We start from the raw sequence: 26051 nt of genomic DNA, 5'->3' as shown, positions 1-26051 counted from the left end.
ATCGTGTGCCTCATAATATGTGCTGCTGACAGGCACAGAGCATCATCCTCTGGCATTCTTACCAGAAATGGACAGTGATTTAATTTTCATGAAGCAGCAGACAAGGCTAAATAAAGGAACATTTTATAAAGTAATCTTCAAAAATATCAACATCATAAAAGGCAAATACTAAGGAATTGTCATAGATTGAAGATCAAGGAGACTTACAAGTACAGGAAGCGTGAGGCCTTGGGGCGGAAAAAAGGGCATGCGTGGGCCAGATGGTAAAGTTGAGGAAGGTCTGTAGTTAATATTTCATCAGGTCATTTTCTAGGCTCTATGCAAGTATATGGTTATATAAGATATCCATATTTGCAGAAACTAGGAAAGGGGTAGATGAGCACTCTCGGTACTATTACTGAAACTTATTTTCAGTCTAAAGTTATTTCAAAATTTAAACTAAAACTACATGTAATTGGGCCTCATCCCTTATGAATTCTTTTTTTATTTTTATTTATTTATTAAGGATTTCTGCCTCCTCCCTGCAAACGCTTCCCATTTCCCTCCCCCTCCCCCGATCAAGTCCCCCTCCCTCATCTGCTCGAAGAGCAATCAGGGTTCCCTGACCTGTGGGAAGCCCAAGGACCGCCCACCTCTATCCAGGTCTCCTAAGGTGAGCATCCAACCTGCCTAGGCTCCCCCAAAGCCAGTATGTGCAGTAGGATCAAAAACCCACTGCCATTGTTCTTGAGTTCTCAGTATTCCTCATTGTCCGCTATGTTCAGCTAGTCCGGATTTATCCCATGCTTTCTTATTAAATTGCCCTAAAGTGCTCTTTATATGCCAGATTTTTTTTTTAAAAAAAATCTCTCCATGTGATTCTGATGTACAGCATGGTTGATAACCAAGGGCCTTAGTGGATATATTCCCTGTACCAGAAATATCAGTATCACCAGAAAAATTGCTATAGATATACATTTTCAGGCCCCACTCCAAACCCACTGAGTCAACAAGCCCTCTAGGACATTAGGTAGGTAGTTAACTTTGAAGACTTGTATTCTAACAGAACTGATCCCAATGATGTATTACATAGATGAAGTAATTATGCACTTGCAATTATAAAAATCAACTGCCCCCACAACTGACTTTGAGATACCACCTCATACCAGTCAGAATGGCTAAGGTCAAAACATCAATGATAGCCTATGCTGGAGAGGATGTGGAGTAAGGGGAACACTCCTCCATTGCTGGTGGGAATGCACACTTGTGTAACCACTCTGGAAATCAGTATCGCAATTTCTCAGATAATTGGAAATCAACCTACTGCAAGATCCAGCAATACCACTTTTGGGCATATACTCAAAAGATGCTCAACCACACTATAAGGACATTTGTTCAACTATGTTCATAGCAGCACTATTTGTAATAGCCAGAATCTGAAAACAACCTAGATGCCCCTCAACTGAAGAATGGATAAAGAAAATGTGGTACATTTGCACAATGGAGTGCTACTCAGAGGTTAAAAAAAATGACATCTTGAAATTTGCATGCAAATGGATGGAAATAGAAGAAACCATCCTGAGTGAGGTAACCCAGATGCAGAAAGATGAACATGGTATGTACCCACTCATAGTTGAATACTAGCTATAAAGTAAAGGATAAGGAGCCTATAGTCCATGACCCCGGAGAAGCTAAGTAACAAGGAGAACCCTAAGAGAAACATATATAAATCACCCTGGGAAGAGGAAATAGACAAGATCTCCTGAGAATATTGGGAGCATGAGGTGGGGGAGAAGGGAAGGCAGAAGAGGAGGAGGAGGGGAGAAGGGGAGGGGAAGAAGAACTAGAGGGAACAGAATGGTCCAAATGGGGGAAGGACAGAGAACAAGGAAAGAGCTATCTTGATCGAGGGAGCCATTATGGGGCTAGCAAGAAACCTAGCAATAGAGAAATTTCCAGAAATCCACAAGGATGACCCCAACTAAGTCACTAAGCAATAGTGGAAAGGGTGCCTGCACTGGCCTTGCCCTGTAGTCAGATATGACTATCTTAAATATCATCATAGAACCTTCTACCAACTGACAGAATCAGATGGAGAGATCCACAGTGGAGCACTGGGCTCAGTTCCCAAAGTCCAGTCGAAGAGTGGGAGAAGTGAGAATACAAGCAAAGAGGTCAAGACCATGATGGGGATACCCACTAAAACAGCTTATCTGAGCTAATGGAAGCCTTCCAACTCTGGCCTGGCAGTGAGGGAACCAGCATAGGACCAAACTAGTCCCTCTAAATGTGGGTGACAGTTGTGTGGCTGGGGTAGACTGTGGGGCCAATGGCAGTGAGACCAGGATTTATTCCTATTACTTGTTCTGGCTTTTTGGAACCCATTCCCTATGGAGGGATATTTTGCTCAGCCTAGATGTAGGGGTGAGGGCCTTGGTCCTGCCTCAAAGCAAGGTGCTAGACTGTGTTGACTCCCCATGGGAAGCTTCAGCCTCTCTGAGGAGTGGATGGGGGTGGTATGGGGGGTAAGGGGGGAAATGTGCAGAGTGCAGGAGGAGAGGAAGGAGTGGGAAATAGATTTGGCATGTAAAATAAGAAAGGATTTTTAAGAAAATTATAGGGAAAAAAGATGGCCCATAGATGTGGATCCACTCCACCCTGACCAAAGGTGAGAGAATTCAAGCCTATTCCTGTTCCTTAATTTTAAAATAGGAGGTTTGACCTAGGGAGTGGCTGCCTATAGGATGCTTGTTCGAGTCTTGCTTTACTCAGGAAACAATGGCTTGATGTCTCAAGTATCAAAGCAATAACTTCTGGTTATCCTTTGTGTCATATTATAACAGTTTTTTGACTTCTCCCCCCACTTTGTATTGGGAGCATAAAAGTGTATAAAAAATAAATGTGAGTGGATTCAGTATTCACTGAGTTACCCTCGTGGTACTTAAAAGAAATCAACGGCCATTGTAATCAGTGACAAACATGTCATATCCCCAAACCGGCAAGTTGCAATCACAGACAAAATTGAATGTGATCTAAGGGATCATTTATTCAACACAAATTTCCATATCTTAGGTGGCAGCATGTGCTGAATGGGAAACAGGTTAACAGAAGCCACCTTCCACTAAGAGGAAATAAAAGTTACATGGTACAATTTAGTTCACTAAATGCATCCATAGAAATTTGTGGGTGTGGACGTGAAAGTGAAATCAAGGCTTCTGAAAGAGTCTGCGAGGCATGCCTGCAGAGGGGGAGCAGACATTAGACTGGGAAAGGAAGAGCGGAAGTATGACATAGAGAAGCAAGGGGCTCAAACTCTGTTTATGAAAGATGAGAAATTAAGGGGCAGATCTGAGAAAGTGTATTGAATCAACAGGAAAGAGGGAATGAAGAATCTGGGGAACTAGGGATCTAGGGACGAATCCTTAAGGCCTCAAAGTGGGCGTCACTAGCATTCATCCAGGAAAGAATGCAGGAGGAACATGGACCATTATTTCATTTGCTAGTCAAATGATCTGTAAAGTCTCTCTACTTCCCCATCCTCTGAACCAACCCCCACAAGAACTGAACACAATCAAGTAGGGTGGAATTTTGTATATAAAAAAATCTAACACAATTTAAATTATCTTTTATCTTCATCAAATTCTCTTACCACACCATTATGGGAACACAACATTATGACAAAAAAACAATGACTCAGTATTATAGCTAGAACAATCCACAGATAATTAACATTCCTATGAATGTACTGAAGGAAATGTCTGGAGATCAGATTGCAAGAAATACAAGGTTTGCTTTTATACGGCTGTGTGCCTTGTGACGTCTTCAGCAATGGTATTTATGGCACTGATAAGCCTACAGAGGGCAAAGGTTTATGGCACAGAAAGCTGAAATATTCACAAGCTATTGTAGTAATTAGTTTCTTCCACTTTTACACTAAAATCGGGTGTCTTCAAGGTAAGAACCGAGGGGAAACTTTCAAACTAAGAAAAACTTGGAAAAAGTTAGAGGTTAGAAAAAGGAAAACTAATTTATAGAGAGACTTGATATTTTTAGAGGAAAAAGTAACAAAATTACCCCCAAATTTCTCCATTCATATAAAATTACTAAGCTGTAATAATAATCCACATAAATTCCAAAATTAATTATGTTCAATCTTAGTTTCTAACAATTGGTTCATAGCCTAGAAAAGTCAACAGGTGGCAGCACATACCATTGTTAAACCTAGTTTCCTATCTGCAAGATGGATTCCTGAGAATATAGGCATAAACCTAACTGTTGTAAATCAAATTCTTCTATTATTCCAGGAGTCATTTATCCTCCATTCTGATTTATCTGTCATAAACAATGGCTGCTAAAATTTAAAGTTTCTCCTTCACCTCAGTAAGAAGTTAATGGCTCAGAGAGCAGCTTTCCAACAAAACCTCTTCTTCTGTGGATAATCCTAATTCCTGCGGCATGCCATCTATTTCAGGAACATTTGAATATGTATGTACTCTTTGAATATGCATATACTTTCTGGCAGGAGTACATCTTTCATTGCATCATTTTAAATAGCAAAAGAACTTGAAATGGCATAATGCATGAATGGAACCACCACTAAAAAGCAAGATTACGTGGCTAGATGTGTGGCCCACAGTGGACGACTTGAGATGAGCCCACTGCTCTGCAGTCTGATGCTTACTTGCTGACTGCACATGTTCCTCCAGAGGCGGCTCATCTGCTCCCTGGACCGAAGCATAGCCAGATGATGCGGTCTCGCTGCGATTGTCCTCTTTGTGGGGAGAAGCAATATTAGATGCATTATTGGAAACAGGAACTTGTAAAGACACTGATCCATCTTCAACATCCACCTGTGGTAAGCATTCAAACAAATTGACTTTCAGAGTACATGCATTATTACATTGACATATGGTTATGATGTTTTTCAGTAGTGATAACACAGAGTAATATTTCTTAACCTTATTAGTAATATTTCTCTACCCCATTTTCATGTCACAGAAATCTCTTACTGGCCCCAGTCACGGTAGCAGGAGTAGGCATTGGCTATACCAATGGAGTACATATGTCTTCATCTGGCTGATCTCTTCACCTCAAACATAATGGTGGGAACAAGGTATATTCAGTATACATTAATATATAGTATTCTGTCCCAAAAGAGAACTGAAAATTGCTCTCATCTCATATTTCTGTTCTGTTAAAAAGATTTCATCGAGTTGACATTTATCTTGAAGATACGTTTTTTTCATTTACCAAGTACAAAATTATAATTTTATTATGCTTTCTCAAATGGTCATGGTTACTTAATGACAAATTTGAAACTTTGCAATAAATGACAGGGTTAAAACAGAAAAGTAGGTAAGTTGGTAGTTTAGAGTTCTAATTCTGATCCAAATACTAAGTACATTTGCGATGAGAGAAGGAAAATGGATATGTCCACGATCGTATGAGCGTCTCTGTGGCTATGAAAGAAATAGGTCTAGTTTTTGGTATCAACTAAATGATTTGCACATTACCTCCCCAGAGAGAGAAGGATGTTATTGTCATAAATGCCCGGGAATATAAATACCACACTGCTGAAGTTCCTTCAGAGAAAGAATATAGCAACGTTTACCTCAATTCCCAGAGCTTTGAGAATGTCACACTTGCACATGGGGCAAGTCCTGTGTTCTAAAAGCCATGGATCCACACATGTCTTATGGAAAATATGACTAATGAAAGAGAAAAGAGATAATGCAGTTACAAGATGTGAAACAGAAACCACACTTTGCGCCTCCCCCCACCACCACCACCACGGACACATGCACACACGCACACACACAGAGATGACTCTTAGCCTTTGCTAGGATGTCTTTTCCCCTTTTAAACATACCATTAATAAAGAGGCCACAAGAATAGATTCTGGAGATTTCATAATGCAAAGCTCTTAAATATAGAGGCCCCATTACTCTAGCCTCAAAAAGTTATTTTTAGTATTCATAACTTGAAAATGGCTAATGCTACTTGACTTAAGTCTCTTGGCATTTCACATGTTACAATATTAAAATTATAAGTTCCATAACTCTAAAATGGAATCATCATTCTCAGTAACAGAATGATAAAGTACTGAGTACGACATAGTACCAATGCTTCAGGCAATGAAACGAGCTCCAAGAACAGCGCTATTTAACAGCTGAGAAGACAATCTAAGACTAACCTTCTGGAGAGGAACTGTATTTTAAAATCTAAAGAGTAAAGACTTCAAAGTAGGCCACTAAGTTGAGCTTATGTTTTCTCAAAAGAAATGTTAGAATGAATTTAAAATAAATAAGCAAGTACTAAACACACACACACACACACACACACACACACACACCGATGACTAGGTTTCTCGGTTTCCTGCAGGGAAAACAAACTGTTGAGAACAAATTGTACTGGATTTTGGAAACTATAATTCAATTTTAGTGCTATATCAATTTGGAAGCATTCAAAACAGTTTTCCTTCATCATGCTAACTTTAAGGATGTTATTTTTATGGATATGAAAGAAGATGAAACTTACTTGCAGGTTAGGATGCGCACCAAATCATTTGGTTTATAGAGCTCAATACACACAGCACAGCTATCTCCATCAGGGCCAATTTCCTGTGAACAAATAGTTACTGTTACTCAAACAAGAAAAAGCAAATTAAATGTCAGAGCTGGACCAGCATATGCACATGCAGTTTAACACCTAGAAATTCTTATACAAAGAGAAACATTACTGAGGATGCAACTATGAAGTTGCAGTGGGTGATTTCAATTCATTGACCTTTGGAAGAGGCAAAATAACAAAGTCTACAAAATGAAGAAAGAACAAATTAAATCATGTAGTACTGACTTCAACTCTTTTTCCTGTCTTGAGAATTTATAGAAAGCCATCTGTATATTTTCAGATATGTTTTCTCTAAAAAAGTAAGGTATAATTTACATATAGCAAACCCCAGTCATTTTTACAGTCTTGCATGTTCTTAAAAACATGTAGTAATCTAATCCCCACCACACTCAAGATATAGAATAGTGACATTACCCCCAATAAATTCATTCATATTCCTGTAGTAACTAAGCCTTTCTCTCATTCTCAACCTCTGCCTATCACTGTTATGTTTTCAATCCCTATACCTTAGGCTTTAAAAACTAATGCCAAATAAATGCAATCATGTATCATCTAACTTCTGAGTATTACTTCCTTCATAATTATAGGGTCTTTGATAGTCACATATGTATATTATTGCAGGTAGCAGAAGGACTTGCTAACACTTTTATTACTAAATTGTATTCCACAGTATGAATATTCCACAGGTTATCCATTTATCAGGTGATGGGAATTCAGATTCTTTCCATTTTGGAAAGAATTACTAATAACTACGTTTAGGAATTTAATGGGGATATAGGAGTTTCCTTTCTTTGCAGTGAATAACTAATATGGTAAATGCATTTTAACGTCATAAGGGATTGTTAATCTGTTTTGCAGGGTAGACATAATCATTTAGTATTGTCACCAGAAAATAAATAAGAATTCCAGAGGTTGTACATATTCATCAGGTCTTAGCAACCCTAATGAATGTGTACTGGTAACACATTTGGTTCTAATTTTGTATTTTCCTAATGACCAGTGACACTGAGTATTCTTTTGTATACTTCTCAGCCATATGTTCATTTGATTAATGTATGTATATTTAGCATACTTACTATATTTATTAATTTTCAAAATATTTTTATTGTTGTGAGCCACCGAATGGGAGCTGTAAATTGAACCCAGGACTTGTAAAAGAGCAGCAAATATTCCTAAACTCTGAACCATTTCTTCAGCCCATATTTATTCTAAGTAATTAGCACATAGAGTATTAGGTTTCATTATAGTACTTTTGTTTTTATTTTATTTATTGTTATTTTGTGTGTAGGAGTGCCTGAATGCATGTCTGTACACCACACGCATGCAGTGCCTTCACAAGCCAGAAGGAGGCATTGGCTCTCCTGGGACTGGAGTTTCAGATGATCGTCAGCCACCATGTGCTCACTGGAAATTGAACCTGGGTCCTCTGCTCTTAGTCACTGACTCATCTCTGCAGCCTCCACACAGTGGAATTTTCAGTTTATTGTGTTGTTGCTGATTCTCCCCCATCTCATGTTCTCCAACTTCTCCTGCCCCTTCTTGTACTGTTATACCCCTCCCCCATAACCTCTTTTCTGCTTCCCTATCACAGGTTTGTGTCTTTATTTTTTTTGGCTGCTTCTGTTGTCGAGACAAGAGTTTTTAATATTCTAAGTGTAGTCGTTTAATAAATATGCAATTTGCAAATATTTTCTCTAAGACTGTACCTTGTGTTTCCCTTCCTTAAAAACTGTCTTACAAATAACAGAAATACATTTACTTATTTATTTGTTTATTTAGTTGATACAGGGTCTCATTATGTCTTGGAATTTGCTATGTAGACTAGGTTGGTCTCACTCTCAAAGACACCTATGCCTCCAAATTTTGGGGTTAAAAGATGTGTTACACCATGTCTAGCAACAATAGAAATCTTTTCATTTTTATTTTATTTTACTTTACTTTATGTGGATGTAAGTTTTACCTTCTTTTAGGTCTGTGCACCATGTGTATGTCTGATGCCTGCAGAAGCCAGAAGAGGGCATCAGATACCCTGGAACTGGAGTTACAGATGATTGTGGGCCACCATGTAAGTGTTAGGAATTGAACCTGGGTCCTCTGAAAGAGTGGCCAGTGCTCTTGAATCCTCCTTAAAACAGAAATTCTTAAACTCTGACAGTCAAATTCCACATTTTCTCTGTGGACCTGTGTTTTAGTGTCATGCATAAAAACTATTAATGTATCCCATCCACATCTGAATTATTTTTCTCCCAAAGACTTCCAAAGAATCAATAGTTGCTGGATGGTGGTGGCACACGCCTTTAATCCCAGCACTCAGGAGGCAGAGGCAGGTGGATCTCTGTGAGTTTGAGGCTAGCCTGGTCTACAGAGCGAGTTCCAGAACAGACTCTGAAGCTACAAAGAAACCATCTCTCCAAAAACAAAACAAAAAAAAAACAAAACAAAAACAAAAACAATAGTTATAGACTGTATATTTAGGCCTATACTCTTTTAAGTTAATTTTTACACTGTATGGAGAATGGAGGTATTTTTAAAATGGATACTATGCTGGCTAGTTTTTATTTTAATTTTTATTCATTTTACATATCAACCAGAGTTTCCCCTCCCTCCCCTCCTCCTGCTTCCATCCCACCTCCCACCTCAGTCTACCCCCTATCCACTCCTCCAAAAGGGTAAGGCCTCCCATGGTGAGTCAACAAAGTCTGGTCCATTAAATTGGGGTAGGACCAAGTCCCTCCCCACTGCATCAAGTCTGAGCAAGGCATCCCACCATAGGGAATGGGCTCCAAAACTGGTAACACAGGTGGTTCTGATTTTGTATTTCTCTAATGACCAGTGACATTGAGTATTCTTTTGTATACTTCTCAGCCATATATCAACTTGACGTAAGTTTTATATCAATTTGGCATAAGTGTCATTTAGGAAGAAGGAATCTCAATTGAGAAAATACTCCCACCAGATTGGCCTGTGGGGCACCTTCTTGATTGATGGGTGATATAGGAGGTCACGGCTCACTGCAAGTAGTGTCACCCTGGGCTGGTGTTCCTGGGTGGTAAAAAGAAGCACTCCTCCATGACTCGGCATCAGTTATTGCCTCCAGGTTCTTGCTCTGTTTGAGTTCCTGCCTTGACTTCCCTCAGTGATAGATGTGATATAGAACTGTAAACCTAAATAAACCCTGTTCTCCACAGGTTGCTTCTGGTCAAGGTGTTTTAAGTATAGCAATAGAAACCTTAACTAAGTCATATACTCAATCACTGCAGAGAATTCTCCTTGCTTTGTCGCCTTTGGATCTTCAAAAAAAAAAAATTGGCCACATGTTCATTGCTGCATTCTATACTGTTCCATTCATTTCTGGATTCTATACTGTTCCATTCATTTATGGATCTAGCATTTCTGGATTCTATACTGTTCCATTCATTTATGGATCTAGCATTTCTATACTCCCACAGATACAGCCTTGAAATAACCCTGAAAACTGGGGGGATGTGAACTACTGTTTGAGGTTGTTCTTTTTTATCCTCCCTATATTAAGAAAAGGTCTTTCTATGTAACCCAGGCTGAACTTGAACTTACAGCTCTTTTATCTCACTTTTCTGGATGCTGGAATTGAAGGCATGTATAAGACTCTCAGTACATGGTCTAGGAATGAAGTCATGTGAGAATTCTGAGTGCTTGTGAGAAAACTCCAAAAAAAAAAAGAGTCTTGTGACCTCAGTTTCTTCAAAACACTGAATTCTTTCTGGAATGTGTCTATGGGCTCCTCCCAGGTGTAGAGGACAGGAATGACTTTACCTCAGCTTGCTCGGCTGATCTTACTCAATTCATGTTTATATGCCTCTATGGGAAAATATGTTTTTGCCACATGTGGCTTGTTCTTGCGATTGTATGCAGCTTGAACTCGTGGGACCTTTACTCATCTGACAATTCTAAACCTTTAGAGTATAAACTGTCAGGTGCTCTGAATAAAGTTGGCTATTGCATGAGACTTTAGTCAGCCTCATTTTTCAGCTCCACTCTCCCACGTCCCACTGTCTTTAGAGCGGTAACACAGCACATCCAGCTTCTACAGTTCTTATGCATCCAAATTGTTTGGATTATACTGGTTCTTGGGCTTTTCCAATACTTAATACTATCTCATGAAAATTCTTGTTGAAATGCTAATTCATAGGTTAGTTTAAGGTGAACCAACACCTTAACGATGAAGTTTTTGATCCACAAACATTTTATATATATATATATATATATATATATAATCCATTTTTATAGTTTCTTTGATTTTTTTCTCCATACTTATGGTTGAACTCAAAAGCCTTGAGGATGCTAGAGGTAAGTGCTCTACCACTGAGCTATAATTGCCAGATCCTGTGATTTCTTTCATTGGTGCTGTCCAACTTTTTTTTTTTTTTTTTTGGTTTTTCGAGACAGGGTTTCTCTGTAGCTGTGGAGCATGTCCTGGAACTAGCTCTTGTAGACCAGGCTGGCCTCGAACTCACAAAGATCCACCTGCCTCTGCCTCCCGAGTGCTGGGATTAAAGGCGTGCGCCACCACCGCCCGGCTGTCCAACTTTTAACATATAAATCTTGCTCACATTTTGAATATTTATATCTAAGAACGTAATGTTTCTGATGGTGTTATAAGTGATAAATCTTTATCTCAGTATGTCCTGCAGGTTTTTTGGGATATCTTTTGCCATCAATAGGTTTTCAACTGTCCTAAATCTCAAATGGACATTCAAAGTTGTACTGAAGCATGATATTAGTTTTCTCTCATTGCTGTTGCAAATTACCATCATTTGATGGCTTATGTTAGCATGGCTTTTTACCTTTTGTGGAGGTGAGAAGTAACTGAGGTGTTGGCTGTTCTACATTCCTTCTGGAGGCTTCAGGGAAAATACCTGTCATTGCCTTTTCTAGCTTCTGGAGCATTCCTGCATTCTATTTCATGGTCTCTTCCTTGACTCATTCCACTTTTTTTTTATTCCATTGCAACCTTGCTATGGATGGCGGTCAAACCTCCACCTTTACTCCAGCTTATACAGATTCTGATTATATTTAGGGTTTGTCTAAATAATCCTGGATAGATGGGGAGAGAAAAGGTAGAAGGGAAGGAGTGAGGGGCTTGGGGAAACAGGAGGATTGGGATAAAGGAAGGTTGGACAGGGGAGCACGGAACCACAATTCTTAGTTAAGGGAGCCACTTTAGGGTGGGCAAGAGACTTGACCCTAGAGGGGCTCCCAGGTTCCCAAGCTGAGGTCCCCAGTTAGTTCCTTGGGCAGCTGAGGATTGGGAACCTGAAATGATCCTATCCTAGAGCAATACTGACAAATATCTTGCATATCACCATAGAACCTTCATCTGGTGATGGATGGAGATAGAGACAGAGACCCACACTGGAGCACTGGACTGAATTCCCAAGGTCCCAATGAGGAGCAGAAGGAGGGAGAACATGAGCAAAGAAGTCGGGACCACAAGGGGTGCACCCACCCACTGAGACAGTGGAGCTGATCTATTGGGAGCTCACCAAGGCCAACTGGACTGTGACTGAAAAAGCATGGGTTAAAACTGGACTCTCTGAACACGGCGAACAATGAGGGCTGATGAGACGCCAAGGACAATGGCACGGGGTTTTGATCCTACTTAATGTGGTGGCTTTGTGGGAGCCTAGCCAGTTTGGATGTTCACCTTCCTAGATATGGACGGAGGGGGTGTTATAGTTTTGGTCCCTTTAAGAGACAGGCCACACCCATTCCCCTCCACATCCACTGAGGCAGGCTGATCTTCAGCTTCCAGTCCTGAGCTAATTCTCTCTTTTCCATCTTCCTCTTGGAGAGGCAGCTTCACTTCTGCCTCTCTCCCCACTTCTCTGCTTCCCCCCTTCTCTGTCCCTTTCTCCTCTTCTCTCTCTCTCCCTCTCTCTCTGTCCCCCCCTTCACCCTTCCTCCTCCATAACCCCCTGAATAAACATTCAACCTCACCCTGCATGTCGTGTCTATCCATTTTTCTGTCTTCTGCCCACCCGCCATGTGTCTCCCTGCCTGGAACCAGCCATTGCTCGGGGACCAGCAGCCATCTCTGCCTGGGGCCCACTGCCTGCTGCCACATGGCCCGCCACCACTTCTCGCCACCACTTCTCTGAGACCAGCAGCCATCTCTGCCTGGGACTGGCTGCTCCCATGGCCCGCTGTCTGCCGCCACATGGCCCGCCGCCACCATTTGGGACCTACAGCATTTCTGCTGCCTACCACCACCGGGGATCTTGCAGCATTTTTTTAAAAAGAACAACAGGGGGGAAGACCTAGGACTTACCACAGGGCAGGGAACCCTGACTGCTCTTTGGACTGGAGAGGGAGGGGGAAAGGAGTGGGGGGAGGGGGAGAAGGGTGGGAGGAGGGGGAGAAGGGTGGGAGGAGGGGGAGGGAAATGGGAGGCTGGGAGGAGGTGGAAACTTGTTTTTGGTTTTTTTTTCTCCTTTTCTCAATAAAAAAATAAAATAAAATAACAAATAAAAAAAATAATCCTGGATGATCTCCCTCTTTAACTTTCCACATCTATAATTTCTTTCTGCAAGTTATTGTAACATTTACAGGTGCCAGTGATTCGTACCTAGGAACAGTTGAGGGCCATTGTGTAGTCTAATTGCAGTATTGAATAGAATAGTATTGAATAGAAATACCCAGTGAGGTATATCAATGCTAGCAAAAAGACAATTGCAGAGGGCATTTAAAGAATGTCCTGGTAGCTTTGCTTTAAAAGTAATAAAAGTACCTTGTCTCCTTGCTTCAAAGTGCGCAGCTGAAGCCTTCCAATAGCTTTTTTAGCATCTGCCTTTAACTGTCTCTGTAATAAAAACAGATATTAGAAGACATGTGTTTAAAAGAAGTATGATAAGAAGGTATAGTAGTTTAATAGTAATTGATAAAAGTTACTATCCAAATAAAAATTCAGAGATTAAAATCTGCGGCTGGGGAGATGGCTCAGTTGGCAAAGTACTTGTTATGCAAGCATAAAGCTCTAAGTTTGATGCCCAACACCCACAGAAAAGCTAGGCACCATAGTTGCTGACCTTCCTTGTCACCTGGGTACCCTGTCCCTTTAAGCCCCACCCCCACCCCAGAGGCAAGCTGATCTCCTGCCTCCCTCTACTTGCCTCTTCTGAAGAGGTAACTACTGCCTCTCTCCCCTTTCCCCTTACCCCCTTCTTTCTTCTCTCTCCCCTCTCTTTCTTCTTTCTCTGTCCCCCCTTCTCTCTTTCTCCCGTTCTCCCCTCCCCTCCATAACCCCTCACTCCTATATCATTCCCAATACCCATTAAATAAATTCTAGACCCAAGCTCTGTCCGCATGGCATATCTGTCTGTCTCCCACCTGAGGAGGTCTCCCACCCACCGGGGCCTACCAGGGTCACACCACCGAATATCTTTCAATAGTGTGTAACTCTGATTCCAGCACTGGGGAGGCAAGGACAGGAAGATCACCAAGCTTTGCTAGCCAGTCAGTCAGGTTGATTCAGTGAGCTCCAGGTTCAATGAAAAACTCTGGCTCAGCAAGGAAGATTAAGGGCAATTGAGGAAGATACCTGTCTTTGACTCTCCATACATATGAGCAAATGTATGCATGCCCACACTCAATTTTTAATTAAAAAAATTTATATGATATATTTTGATCATATTCTTTCTTTTAACTTCTCTCAGATCCTCCTCCCCACCTCTGTATCCATCCAACTTCATGTTCTCTCTCTTTCCTTTCCTCCCTCCCTCCACAAAACAAAACAAAACAAAACTAACACCAAAGTTAGTCCAAAAGTGCCTTAAGGCAAAAATACCAAAACAAAACAAAACTGCACAAAACAAAACAAAACAGAATCTGTTTTGGTTTAGCTTGCTACTCCTGGATATGGGGCCTGCCCTTGAGTGTTGTTGACATACTCAGTGACACGCCAGTGGAGAAAACTGGTTTTTCTCTTTCCCAGCAGGTATCAATTACAAATAGCTTCTTGGCGCGCACACACACACACAAACACACGCACGCGCGCGCACACACACACACACAAATTAATTAACCATATTACATATCTTATTTATCTGATATCAAGCAGGATCTTCCAAATTACTGAACCTTTTCCTTCTAGCCCACTAAGTTGTATGCTGCCTATATTCCAGCTGTGTGCAGCCACCAACTAGAGCAGTGGCCCTCACCCTTCCTAATGCTCCCACCTTTAATGCAGTTCTTCATCCTGTGTTGAACCCTGACCATCAAATTATTTTTGTTGCTACTTCATATGTGTAATTTTGCTACCGTTATGAACTGTAATCTTATATGCAGGATACCTGATATGTGCTCCAAACGGGGTAGCAACCCATAGGCTGTGAACTGCTGTACTAGAGTACGGTCTGTTCACCAGGGCTCCATGCTAAAACTGACTTTCCATTCCAAGTACCCATCCACTGTTAATAGTTCAACTAGGTGTGGATGCTTCCAGCCCCTCCTCCTTCCTGTCCTAATGCTGACTGGTTTGATCTTGTACAAGTCTCGGTGAATTAATCACAGTTGCTATAAGCTCATGAGTCTAGTGGTCCTATAATGTCCAGAAGATACTATTTTGCCCTTGTCCTTTCCAGCAACATCTGGCTCTTATCATTTTTCTGCTCCCTCTTCTAAGATATTCTCTGAGCCTTGGGGTCAGGCAGTGTGATGCAGGATGTCCCATTTATGGTTGAGTACCCCACCAACACTTGTTCTCTCTACATCGATCAATTGTGAGTTGCAGAGTTAACTCCTATGCACTGCACAGAGACACTTCCCTGATAAAAACTGAAAATTGCACTAATCTATGGATTTACACATATGAATCTGGAAGGCAGTTTGATGCTATGTCCATTTAGCAAAATACCATTAATATGTAATATGTCTACCCCCTGGGTAATACTAGTAATATGTAATGTGTCTACCCCCTGGGTTCTTGGCCAGATTTATAGTACCAATCATTAGTCTCCTCATGATGAGTACACCTTAAATCCCCCAAATTACTCAAACCTACATACTGTGTTTCTCTACTTTTAAAAAAATAGCACGCCTGCGACCATAATTGTAAAAAACAGTATGCCTCTCTCCCAAATGAGTTCAGATACTATGAATTTTTGAAGCAATTTTTCTATTTTTAAGGCTCAGAGGACCTTAAAGCATACCTTCTTCAATTTCTTTTCTGAAATGGGCCCTGTTCAAACAAAAGTGCACAGGATTTGAATTCAAATGGACCTAGATTCAAAATCTGAATTTGTCACTGAATAAAGAATAATACTAAGAAGTCACTGAATTATTGAACTTACCTACTTTTCTATGAAATGTGGATAATAACAACCTTATAATATTCCGTATTAGGAAAACGTGCTGCGAATAACCACCATTGTCTAGGAAGGAGGACAGATTCCGAGTTGTCTCATTGAGCACATATCTAGATGAGTCTGGATATTCAATGTCAGACTAAAGCTCAGGAACAAGGACTAAGGCATATAAAGTGGGATGATGCTATAAGTTCAGAACGGATGATAAAGAATGGAATTGTTGAGAGGCTGTCTTTCTTCTATGCAGTTTGAACTGGCCCCAGGAAAATTAATGTCACAAATAAATCCTCCTTTTTCTTTGAGAAAAAAAAAGTCTGTATTCTAGATAAGAATGTCTCCGGTGACTATATCAAGTGTTTAAAATGAAGTTGAGGTAGGTTTCACATCAGAGCAGGTGCTGTGTGGACTCAATAGCATTGCAGCAAGACACAATATACAATCTTATTTTGAATTGTAAAAATGAATAAACTTACCAGAAATTCAGCAAACAATAGCTGTTCAACCAGAGTTCATTATGAGAATGAAGATACAACCCCCTCCCCCCCATGCAGGGTCTGGTCCCTAGCAGGGTCTTCAGCTGACACGTTACATGAAAGTTAGATATAATACAAATAAAACATCTACCACAGTGCCTGACATATATAGATACTCAATAAGCTATCGACTAAATGAAACTATAAACTATTACTTATAAATAAATAACACTGGGTACAGGTAACATATCCATAAATGTTTCTGACAAATAAATTTTGGAAGAAAATAATCCATAGTATGGGTATGTAAATAATGTCCTCAATGCCGCATGATATATCCTCCATACCATTTTTGAAAGGTATTTGACTTAAAGCTAACAGATTACTAGCCAAACCATTTTTCTTCTGCCACAGGAACAGCAAACATCCCTCTCAGATGGCTACTTTAGCCAGTAACTACAGATCAGTGGAAATAACTCATGAGGGTGTAGCTGAAAGTCCTAGGAAAGGCTAGACGAATAAGACAACTTGATCTTTATATTCCTGGAGTCTAGTCCAATAAAACCGTCCAGAATTCAGCAGTCTTCTGATAGTTGTTCAGTTTTTTGAGCCTATGGTCTGGGAAACTGTTTTCCTTTCACTGAACAGCTAGGACCCACAGGCCTGGCTGTGGCTCAGATTTCTAGGCCTGGTCACTTCCTTATCATGTAGATCAGGAGCTACTCAGACACTGAGAAAAAAAATGCAAAGGGAAACAGAGCCAATGAGAGACAGGACTGTAATAAACCCAGAAATATATCTTTGTTGATTCTTTTGTTATTTGTCCTTAAAGCATTTCTGATTGAGGTTTAAGCGACAAGCTCTGTAGGCAGTGGAGAAAGGTACTCATTAGGAAGTGGTATTTCCCTGGCATGTTTATTTGATTAAGTGTCCATACTCTGGAATGGGAGGGTGATCTGGTTACAGTATCTGTCACACTACTCATCTCCACGGTTGACTCAGCTAAGCTGGCTGGCTAGGTCGGTGTCGCCTTTCAACCTTACCCCTCCACGTGTAGGTCACCCAAACGTTCATGCCTGGTCGAAGAGGACAACCTTCCCCTATAGAGCAGGAACATTCCTTCATCAAGGGTATTTGAGTAGCTGTGCTGTCCTGATAGAACCTCCAAACAAGCTCTCAAGTCTGTATTTTCAGATTCCTCATCCCTAAATGTTCAATTCAATCTATTATCAGTCCAATGGTGGTGTTTATATACATTTACTCGTAATGAATGCCAAACAAGTAATCTTTACTGCAGCTACTATCGTAACACAAGTTAATTTGAGTTTTAGGCCCAAAGGCAAAGTTATATGCCATGTATGAATCTATTCCCAAGAAACAAAAGAGCTGGTATTAATACCAAGCTAAAAATAGGGGATGGGGTGAACTACACACACACGCACAACCAAACTGCAAATGCCAAGTTATTAACAAGAAACTTGATTGTAGAAGATCTCTGAAGATCTACAACATCTAAAGACAGCATGCTGGTTCAAATTGTAATTTATCATTTATTCCATAAAAATGAGTATTTTATGTAGTTCTCAGCCCTCACCAGAGAAGTTCCTGCGTGTAGTGGATGATGGGAAATGCGAAAACTCACAACTGGTCAAAATGCAAAGAATAAGTAAGTATCAGGGGACTGCTCAACCACAGATGGAACATTGGTATCACACCCGTCAAAACTCAGGGACCTCTCTCAAAGGATACAGCAGGAAGATCGTAAAAGCTAGAGGTCAGGGATGGCTCACACGAAATGTCTTCTGGGCATGAGAAGACCACTGAACTCATGAACTCATAGCGGCTGTGGTTGCCTGCACAAGATCAAACCAGCCAACATTCCTGCACGGAGGGAGGGGCTTTGCGAATTCCCAGGCCTAGTTAAGGAGCTAGTAAGAGTTGAAGGGTGCTGGGAGAGGGAAGGTCAATTTCCTTTCAGGGTGTGGCTCCTGGTAGCTGACCCATACTCTAGTGCAGTGGTTCTCAACCTTCCTAATGCTGCAGCTCTTAAAACAGTTTCTCATGCTTCCGTGACCCCTCAATCACACAATTAGTTCACTGCTACTTTATAGCTGCAATTTTTTGCTACTGTTAGGAATTGTAATGTAAATATCGGACATGCAGGATATCTGATTTGTGATCCTTGTGCCCACAGGTTGAGAACCCACTGCTCTAGTGGGCAGCTCCATGCCCATGATATACAGGCAGCACAAACTGGGTTAAAAAAAATAACACAAAGTTCACAGGGAGTGGGAGAGTGGGGTGGATCTGGGAGCAATGGCAGAGAGTGTTTGTAGGGTGAATGTCTTAAAAATACATTGTATGAGATTTTCAAGAAAGTAATAAAAATAGTTTTAAAAGAGCTCGATGCACCGTAATTGAATTTATTATCCCTTTATCTTTCTCGCACTAGGCAGCTAGTAGCTGGAGGGCTGGGCTTTAATAGTAAGTTTTTAAAAATTCCCATAGTGGTTGCTCACTTAAGAGTATATTTAATTTAAAAACATAAACACTTTCACCACTTTCTCAAACAGGACATTTCTCAGCTTTACCTATTCAAAGCCTTTTTTTCGGAATATCTGGGAAAAGAAAAAAATTAAAAGAACATTTAGCGGGCTCCTGGTATGGATCAGGTTCAGCCCAAAGAGTTTTACCTGTGTCATCACGTATAATCATTAACCAACTTGTGAAATAGGTATTTTAATATCCACGCTTTATAGACACGTCAAGTGGGTCGTGAGTATTGACTAAAGTCCAGGCAGGTGGCTAGTTGCAGGGCTGATTCACTTCCACCCCAGCTTGTACCTGACTTTAAAGCCGGCGATCCCTCCACCGCAGGACACTGCCTCCTTTGTGTGCTAGAGATGAAGCCTTTAAAAGGCTTCACATTCCTTATGAAATAGATAAAGGAAAGAAACAGGGGAGGGAGCCCTCCAAGTCAGCTATTATTCAGTCTTGAAATTGTTTCTAAATTGCTCTACACTGTGATTTGAGAAGCGGTTTAAATAGGCATATTATACTAACAGCCTCCGCTCCTCTTCAATCCTCAGTCATATCTGCTTTAAGAATATTTGACAATAGAGTTGAGAATTAAAGAAAAAAAACACTGCTTTTTGTGCGTGGGCCAATTTTCTTAACAGAAGCTTGATGACATTTTTCAAACCAATCAAAGTTTTGACAGTGTCAGAAACTGAAGATATCAGCTATACAGTTTTGGGTTTATTGTTGCTGTTTTGGTTCTGAGACTTTCCAAGTTGACATGAAGGAAGGAGCTGAAAATAAACTCAGAACAATTATTATTTCTTAAAATTTTTCAATTTAAAATTGCAAGGAACACAAGATATTCTATCTAGTTCATTCGTATATTCATGCCAAATTAGGTAAAACATATGTCAGCCTTGTGATCTGTCAGCCTGGGTTTTGGTCACAGGGCATTTAACATGCAGTGTAACTGAAATCTATGTGAACAACATCACTTCTATAGTTAAACTAATTACTGAATGGGGCTAGAGTACACAAAAACAAGAAAGTGGTTAGCACAAACAAACTAGATTTTTCTGCACATAAGTCACTGCCTTTAAAAAAAAACAAACACTTCATTAAAAGCTAAAAATAAGAACGTTTTCCAAGAATTAAAGTAAAAAAATTACGATCTTGGCTTAGAGTTTATAAAAACGATGCTTAATTTTTTTAAAAAAATATATATATAGTGAGAGGATTCTTTTCCTAGGATACATTCCTGTGAGCAAATGCAATGTCTGTGCTAAGTGGCAATTTAGGCATGTGAGAATTTGCCTTGCTCAATGAAAACTTATGCATAATACTTGAAAAAAGGAATCCCCACATTATGAAAGATTTTTCTTCAATTAAAAAACAAAGAAGCAGACCTTAAGAAAGACATACATAGATCTACATAGGAAGGAGAAAAATACAAGATCTCCTGATTAAATTGGGAGCGTGGGGAGTCCCGGGAGAGGGAAGAAGGAGAGAGCGAGGGAAGGGAGAGGAACAAATAAAAATGCATAGCTCAATAAAAGCAATAAAGAAATAAAGAAGCAGGCTGTGCAGTGCTGGAGCACACCTTTAATCCCAGAACTTGGGAGGCAGAGGCAGGAGGATCTCTGTGAGTTTGAGGACAGCCTGGTCTACTAAGCAAGTTCCAGGACAGCCAGAGTTGTTACAGAGACAAACCCTGTCTCAAAAAACAAAAACAAAAAAATAAATAAATAAAAAATAAAAAAAAAGAAAGAAAGAAAGGAGGGAGGAGCAACTTTTGAAAAATGTATTCCTTATAGGAAGGGAGAAGCAAACAAACAGGATCCCATGTCTGTAAATAGCCTGGAGACAGGGATAAAGATGGCCACTGTTGACAGTAAAGGACTGGACAGCAAGGAAGAAATATGAAGAAAAGGAAACTTGGCAAATGAACATGATACAACTAAGATTGTGTAGCCTTTTCCAAGAAACATAATCAGCATGTTTAGAAACCATGTTATACCTGTAAATCTGTACTTTTGAATTAACTCTGACCCCTTGCAAACATTTCCCCTTCTCCCAAAGGGTAACTGCTGTCCCGATCTCTCCTTCTATGAGGTTAACTTTTCACAAAGAGAAGAAAATTCTGGAATTTTGCTATTCAAATTCATTTATTTGAATTTGCTAGGAGAGCAGCTCTTAAGTGACCTCACTATACCGAACTCTATGCTGCACACACACAGCGCTTACATGCACTGTTGTGGTAAGGACAGGTTTAATAAATTGGCTATGGTGATCATTTCACAATGTACACCATAACAAATCAGCACAGGGAACATTATGGATATCATTTTATTTGCCAGTCATGCAACAATAAAGTTGGGGAGAGAATTAGTGACATGATCTGTGTATGGTTATGTCTGGCTGTAGTCCCAACCACTGTGGAAACCTGAGATGAAAGAATTGTCTGTGTCAAAAGTTCATCACCACCTTGAGGAACTAGTAGGGTTTGTGACTAAAATGTTCTCCAAGGCTCATCTTCCACGGGTGTTGATGCCAGGCTGTAGCACTACTACACAGTGGCAGAACCTGGAGGAAGGTGGGTCTGAGTACTGACGGTAGACCCTTAAAGGGGATGCTGGAAACCCAACCTTTCCTATCAGCTTTTATCTCCACAACAATAACAGGATGAATAACTTTGCTATATGGTCTGCTATGATGCTTTACATGGCCCAAAGTGGCAGGACTAAGTGATTATGCAATGAAATCTCAGCTCCAGAAACCGTAATAAAATTTTCCTACTTTAAGTTTTATCAAGTCCTTTGTAACAGTGGCAAAACCAAACCAATCAAACAGAAACACATCAACAACAGTGAAACCCAGTCTCAAAAAGAAAATCAGTGAAACTAGTGATTAGAGTATATGAATTTACTCTAATTAGAGTATATGAATATATTAAAATTCTGAGACCCGTTATTTGAGTTTTCTTTTGATCTGAGAGAAAGTCAGAAGATTGTGAAGATAAGCCTCAGTTAGACAAGTATTTGTTTGACTTACTCCATATAAGAGCCAAAATTCTCACAGTTTTGTAACAGGCCGAGAATAATTCTCAAATTAGGCAAGAACAGACCAATACATGTAAACACATCAACCACAAATATACACAAATGTGTATGTATAAAGATATGTATAGGCAGATAGATGATAGATTTGATAGAAAAATAATGGTACAAAATGTAATCAGATAGTGGATTTTTCAGTTAATTTAACTAATGGAGAAAATTTTCCATAATTGGAAATATTTCATAATTGGAAATATTTCAGATAATGTTTACAATAGTTTATATTCAAAGACATTTTTGAGACAGGGTCTCACACTGTAGCCCAGGCTTGTCTGAAACCCACTATGTAGCCAGGCTGGCTTCAGATACTCAGTGACCCTCTTGCCTCAACCTTCAAGTTCTGAGATTACAGGCATGAGCCAGCAGCATACCACGTCCAAGCACAAATGTTAAGATACTAATAAGTTCAGTCCTTCTTCATCTGAGAGCACACTGTGTTGCTATTTCTAACAGCAAGCTATAGGGAGATCTGTTGCATATTTCTACCTAGGGAACTAATTTGAGACTCAAAGTCCCAGACTCCAATTGTAGGAGTGGAAAGGGCTGGTCACTAGGATGGTTCTGCTTGCAATCTGCTCATGTTGTCTGAAAGGCGGGACCCAGACAATGAAACCAGGTGCATATCATCTAGCTAGACTGTTGTGCAAAGCAAGCTTGAAAAACTGGTACAACATGGTTCATTGCTCCAGCCGTATCTAACAATGCATCAATCACTAATATAAAGGACACTTTGAGGGCCATATTCCTAGAGTTGGCTAATGTCCAATCATGGTTAACTTGGGAACATTCAAGGAGTAAGCTACTAGTTCTGCTCTGTTACCTCTTACTTACAATCTATTCACATTGCCTTTGATCAAAATCTTTTTACAAAAAAACATTGTGTAGTGCCTATTAGAAAAGTATTTATGTGTAAATACTTCATTTGGGATTTACTATAATGAATTATAAGATTTTATATATGTTGGTATATCCATATTAAGTTATGATATAAGCATATAATTACATTAAGTAGTATTCAGTTGATATTTATAGATTCAATTATTATATATAGTATAATATTTATATTAGCATAGTGTAGCATTTGTATATTTTCAATATATACAACACATACACACAGAGTCTGTAAGGACAACAAATACATCTAGTAGGTGCAGAAGCCAACAAGAGACAGAAAGAAACCCAAGGAGACAATTCAACCATCAATAAGTCCATCACAAATATACTTTATTGCTTAACCAGTTTCATTATCCATTTACTCCTTGATCTATGGCTACCTGAACTTTGTAATATCCTTGTTCAGAGTGACTTAACACAGTAAGAAATTATGTAACTTTAATTCTTTTCCAGATAAGTCACTATTCACTGGTATTACGTCTTGAGGAAGTTTTAGTTGACTCTCCCACTATATTTGATTACTGTATAATCTGCTTACACACAAAACGTTGACTCTTACCAACAATACCTGTATGACACCATATTACAGTATGAGTATTTTATTATGTGTGTATGTGTGGAGACCAGAGGTTAACAACAGGTATCTTTCTTCTTACTTTTGTTTGTTCTTTTTAAATAATTTTATCATTTTCCGATTCTTTTTTCCTCCATCCAATGTCTTCCTTGTATCCCAGCCCATTCCCCCTTAATTTCATGGCCATTTTCTTTTGTTATTGTTACATATATATGCCTAAATATATAAATACAACTGTTCGGTTCAGTTAGTGTGACTTATATGCATATGATTTCAGGGATGGCACTTGGTATTGGCTAAACAATTAGGGCGCTCATCTCTGGGGAAGGCTATTTCTCCTGCTCTCAGTATTTCCTAACTCTTTGTCTAGGGGTAGAAATCTATGAAATTTTCCCCTTCCATGTTAGCATGTCTAGTGTTGCTCATCTTATTTTTTTGAGACAAAGTCACTCACTGACCTAGAGCTCACAAATTTGGCTAGATTGTCTGGCCAGTAAAGCTTGGCTCCTCCTGTTTCTTCCCCCTCCCCCCAGCACTGGGATTACAGTCAAGCCCTGACATACTTGGCTCTTTTTATGAGTACTGGGGGTCTAATTCAGGTCTTAACGTTTGTGAAACAAGCAGTTTATCAATGGAGACATATCCCCAGACTTTAAATGTGTGCTTGTGTGTGCGTGTTAGATTGAACCCATAAGCACATGTTAAAGAAGTGCTCTACCACTAAGCAACATTCTCAGAACTCATATTGTCACGATACAGTTTGGTTTAGTTAACAAATAAACCAGGAGGTGGCACAGAATTTCTAGTACTATGGAGAAAGTAGGCTCCATGTTAGTTCGGACAAAGCGCATCATCTATCTTAATTCACATTACTACATAGTTACAGGTTCCCATTAACTATTGTACAGCATGGTGTACTCCCTCCATTACAGAGTACATGGCTATCATTAAAATTATCTCTATCCTCATACCTAGTGTTGTTTTTATTACTACATATGACCTGTAAAATTTAATAGGTTTTATTGTGACATGCTTTTCTTCTCAAAATAATCACTTCTTAGCTATTGCTTATTAATTAAATTTGTTCTTTGGCAATTTCATGTATGTGTATAGTATATTCTGATTACCCTTTCCCGACACCCTCCCTTATCTCCTCTCAAATCTGTCAACCCTCTTTCCCACATTCATGTCTTTTTGTCTTGTTTTGTGAACCAGTGAGTTTAACCATGGATATCTGTATGGCTGTTGGTTTGGAATTATCCACTGGAGCATGCCCGGTGGGCTTATCACTGGGTATGCAACTGAAGACAATGACTTTCCACTCCTCCACATCCATCAATAGCCAACCACAGTTCATCAGGGTTGGGAAGGGCCGGTCTTGTGCATGCTCAGGACAAGAAGCTGTAATTGCCGTAAGGTCATTCCTGCCATGATTGTATGAGACCTAGCAGATGGCTTTTCACAGTCCTTCCTATCTTGTGGCTCTTATGCTCTTTCTGCTCCTCTTCTATCGTGTTGCCTGAACTTATCAACTGCTCTGATTTGTGTGAATATTTTATCAAGGCTCATTACATGCTACAGGGATTCCATTTTTCTCTTGCTCTTGAAATGATTCCTTCCTATCTATTTTAATTACTACATCTTAGTCTTCTTAAAATCACTGTTCATTAAGGGAAAATGTACAAGGCTGACACCAGTAGCATACTAATGTGAAAATGGGAACGCCTGTGAGGCCTCAACCTACACGAAGAACTAAGAGATGCTGAGAGTTGGGAAAGTCATCCCAGGGAACTGGTTATCCAATATCAAATGTTCAGGCCTGGAAATATACATAATAATAACATTATATGGACTGGCTGGTTGTACTTATGCGTTTAGGTATATATATATATATGTGTGTGTGTGTGTGTGTGTGTGTGTGTGTGTGTACACATAGGAAACAACAATTAAAGAGGCCATGGATTTGGAGAAAGGGGAACTACATGGGAGGATTTGGTGAGGGAAAATGATGTAATTAATTATAATTTTGAAAATTATCTTTTAAAAACATAAGCATAAATCCAGCTTTTCTTGCTATACCTATTCTAGTTCCTAATTTACCAAGTACCCTCATTTGTTTCATTTAACAGTATTTAATCCAATGTAAGCTGACACTGAGTATCAACTGCCTTAAGGAATGTCAGCATACATACCCTATACCTCCCTCCAAATGTTGGGTACTGTATTCTATAGTGTTACAGTGGTCATTGCCATGAGTAGTTTAGTATTTAGTGTAACTATGACATTTCTCATAGTTTTCTTTATTATTTATTAATATTGTTTCAAGTAGAAACAAATCCAGTTTGCTATGCTTAGTATGTTATTTTCATTCCTAACTCACTGGTGTTTTTCATGGTGTTTAGAAGTTTCCCACCCACAGAACCGGGATAATGTGTGGTCTTAAACATCTTCTTGACCATATAAATAAATTACACCAGAGGGCTCACCTGAGTAATTATCCAAACTTATACCATCATTAATTTGT

The 26051-nt window shown here is 39.7% G+C and overlaps 1 protein-coding gene across 3 annotated transcripts in view; it reads right to left on the bottom strand.

Moving 5' to 3' along the window:
- LOC121437281 (E3 ubiquitin-protein ligase RNF128-like) overlaps nucleotides 1–26051 on the bottom strand; it is a 105851-nt gene that overhangs the window by 3604 nt on the left and 76196 nt on the right. For 2 of the 3 annotated variants that reach the window (XM_041637146.1, XM_041637145.1), the window contains exons 3-6: nucleotides 13376–13447; nucleotides 6517–6599; nucleotides 5591–5687; nucleotides 4661–4829 (exon numbers count right to left, since the gene is read on the bottom strand). In XM_041637146.1, the coding sequence (XP_041493080.1) occupies nucleotides 4661–4829; nucleotides 5591–5687; nucleotides 6517–6599; nucleotides 13376–13447 (421 nt within the window). The remainder of the gene's footprint in view (nucleotides 1–4660; nucleotides 4830–5590; nucleotides 5688–6516; nucleotides 6600–13375; nucleotides 13448–26051) is intronic. The other variant, XM_041637144.1, reaches the window with a different exon arrangement.

The sequence above is a fragment of the Microtus oregoni genome, unplaced genomic scaffold (genome assembly GCF_018167655.1).
Source record: "Microtus oregoni isolate MIOR12 unplaced genomic scaffold, Mior012 000050F_ref0000143, whole genome shotgun sequence".
Classification (NCBI taxonomy): Eukaryota; Metazoa; Chordata; class Mammalia; order Rodentia; family Cricetidae; genus Microtus; species Microtus oregoni.
Note: the sequence above shows the minus strand (reverse complement) of the source record. Positions and strands in the feature narration are given on the sequence as shown.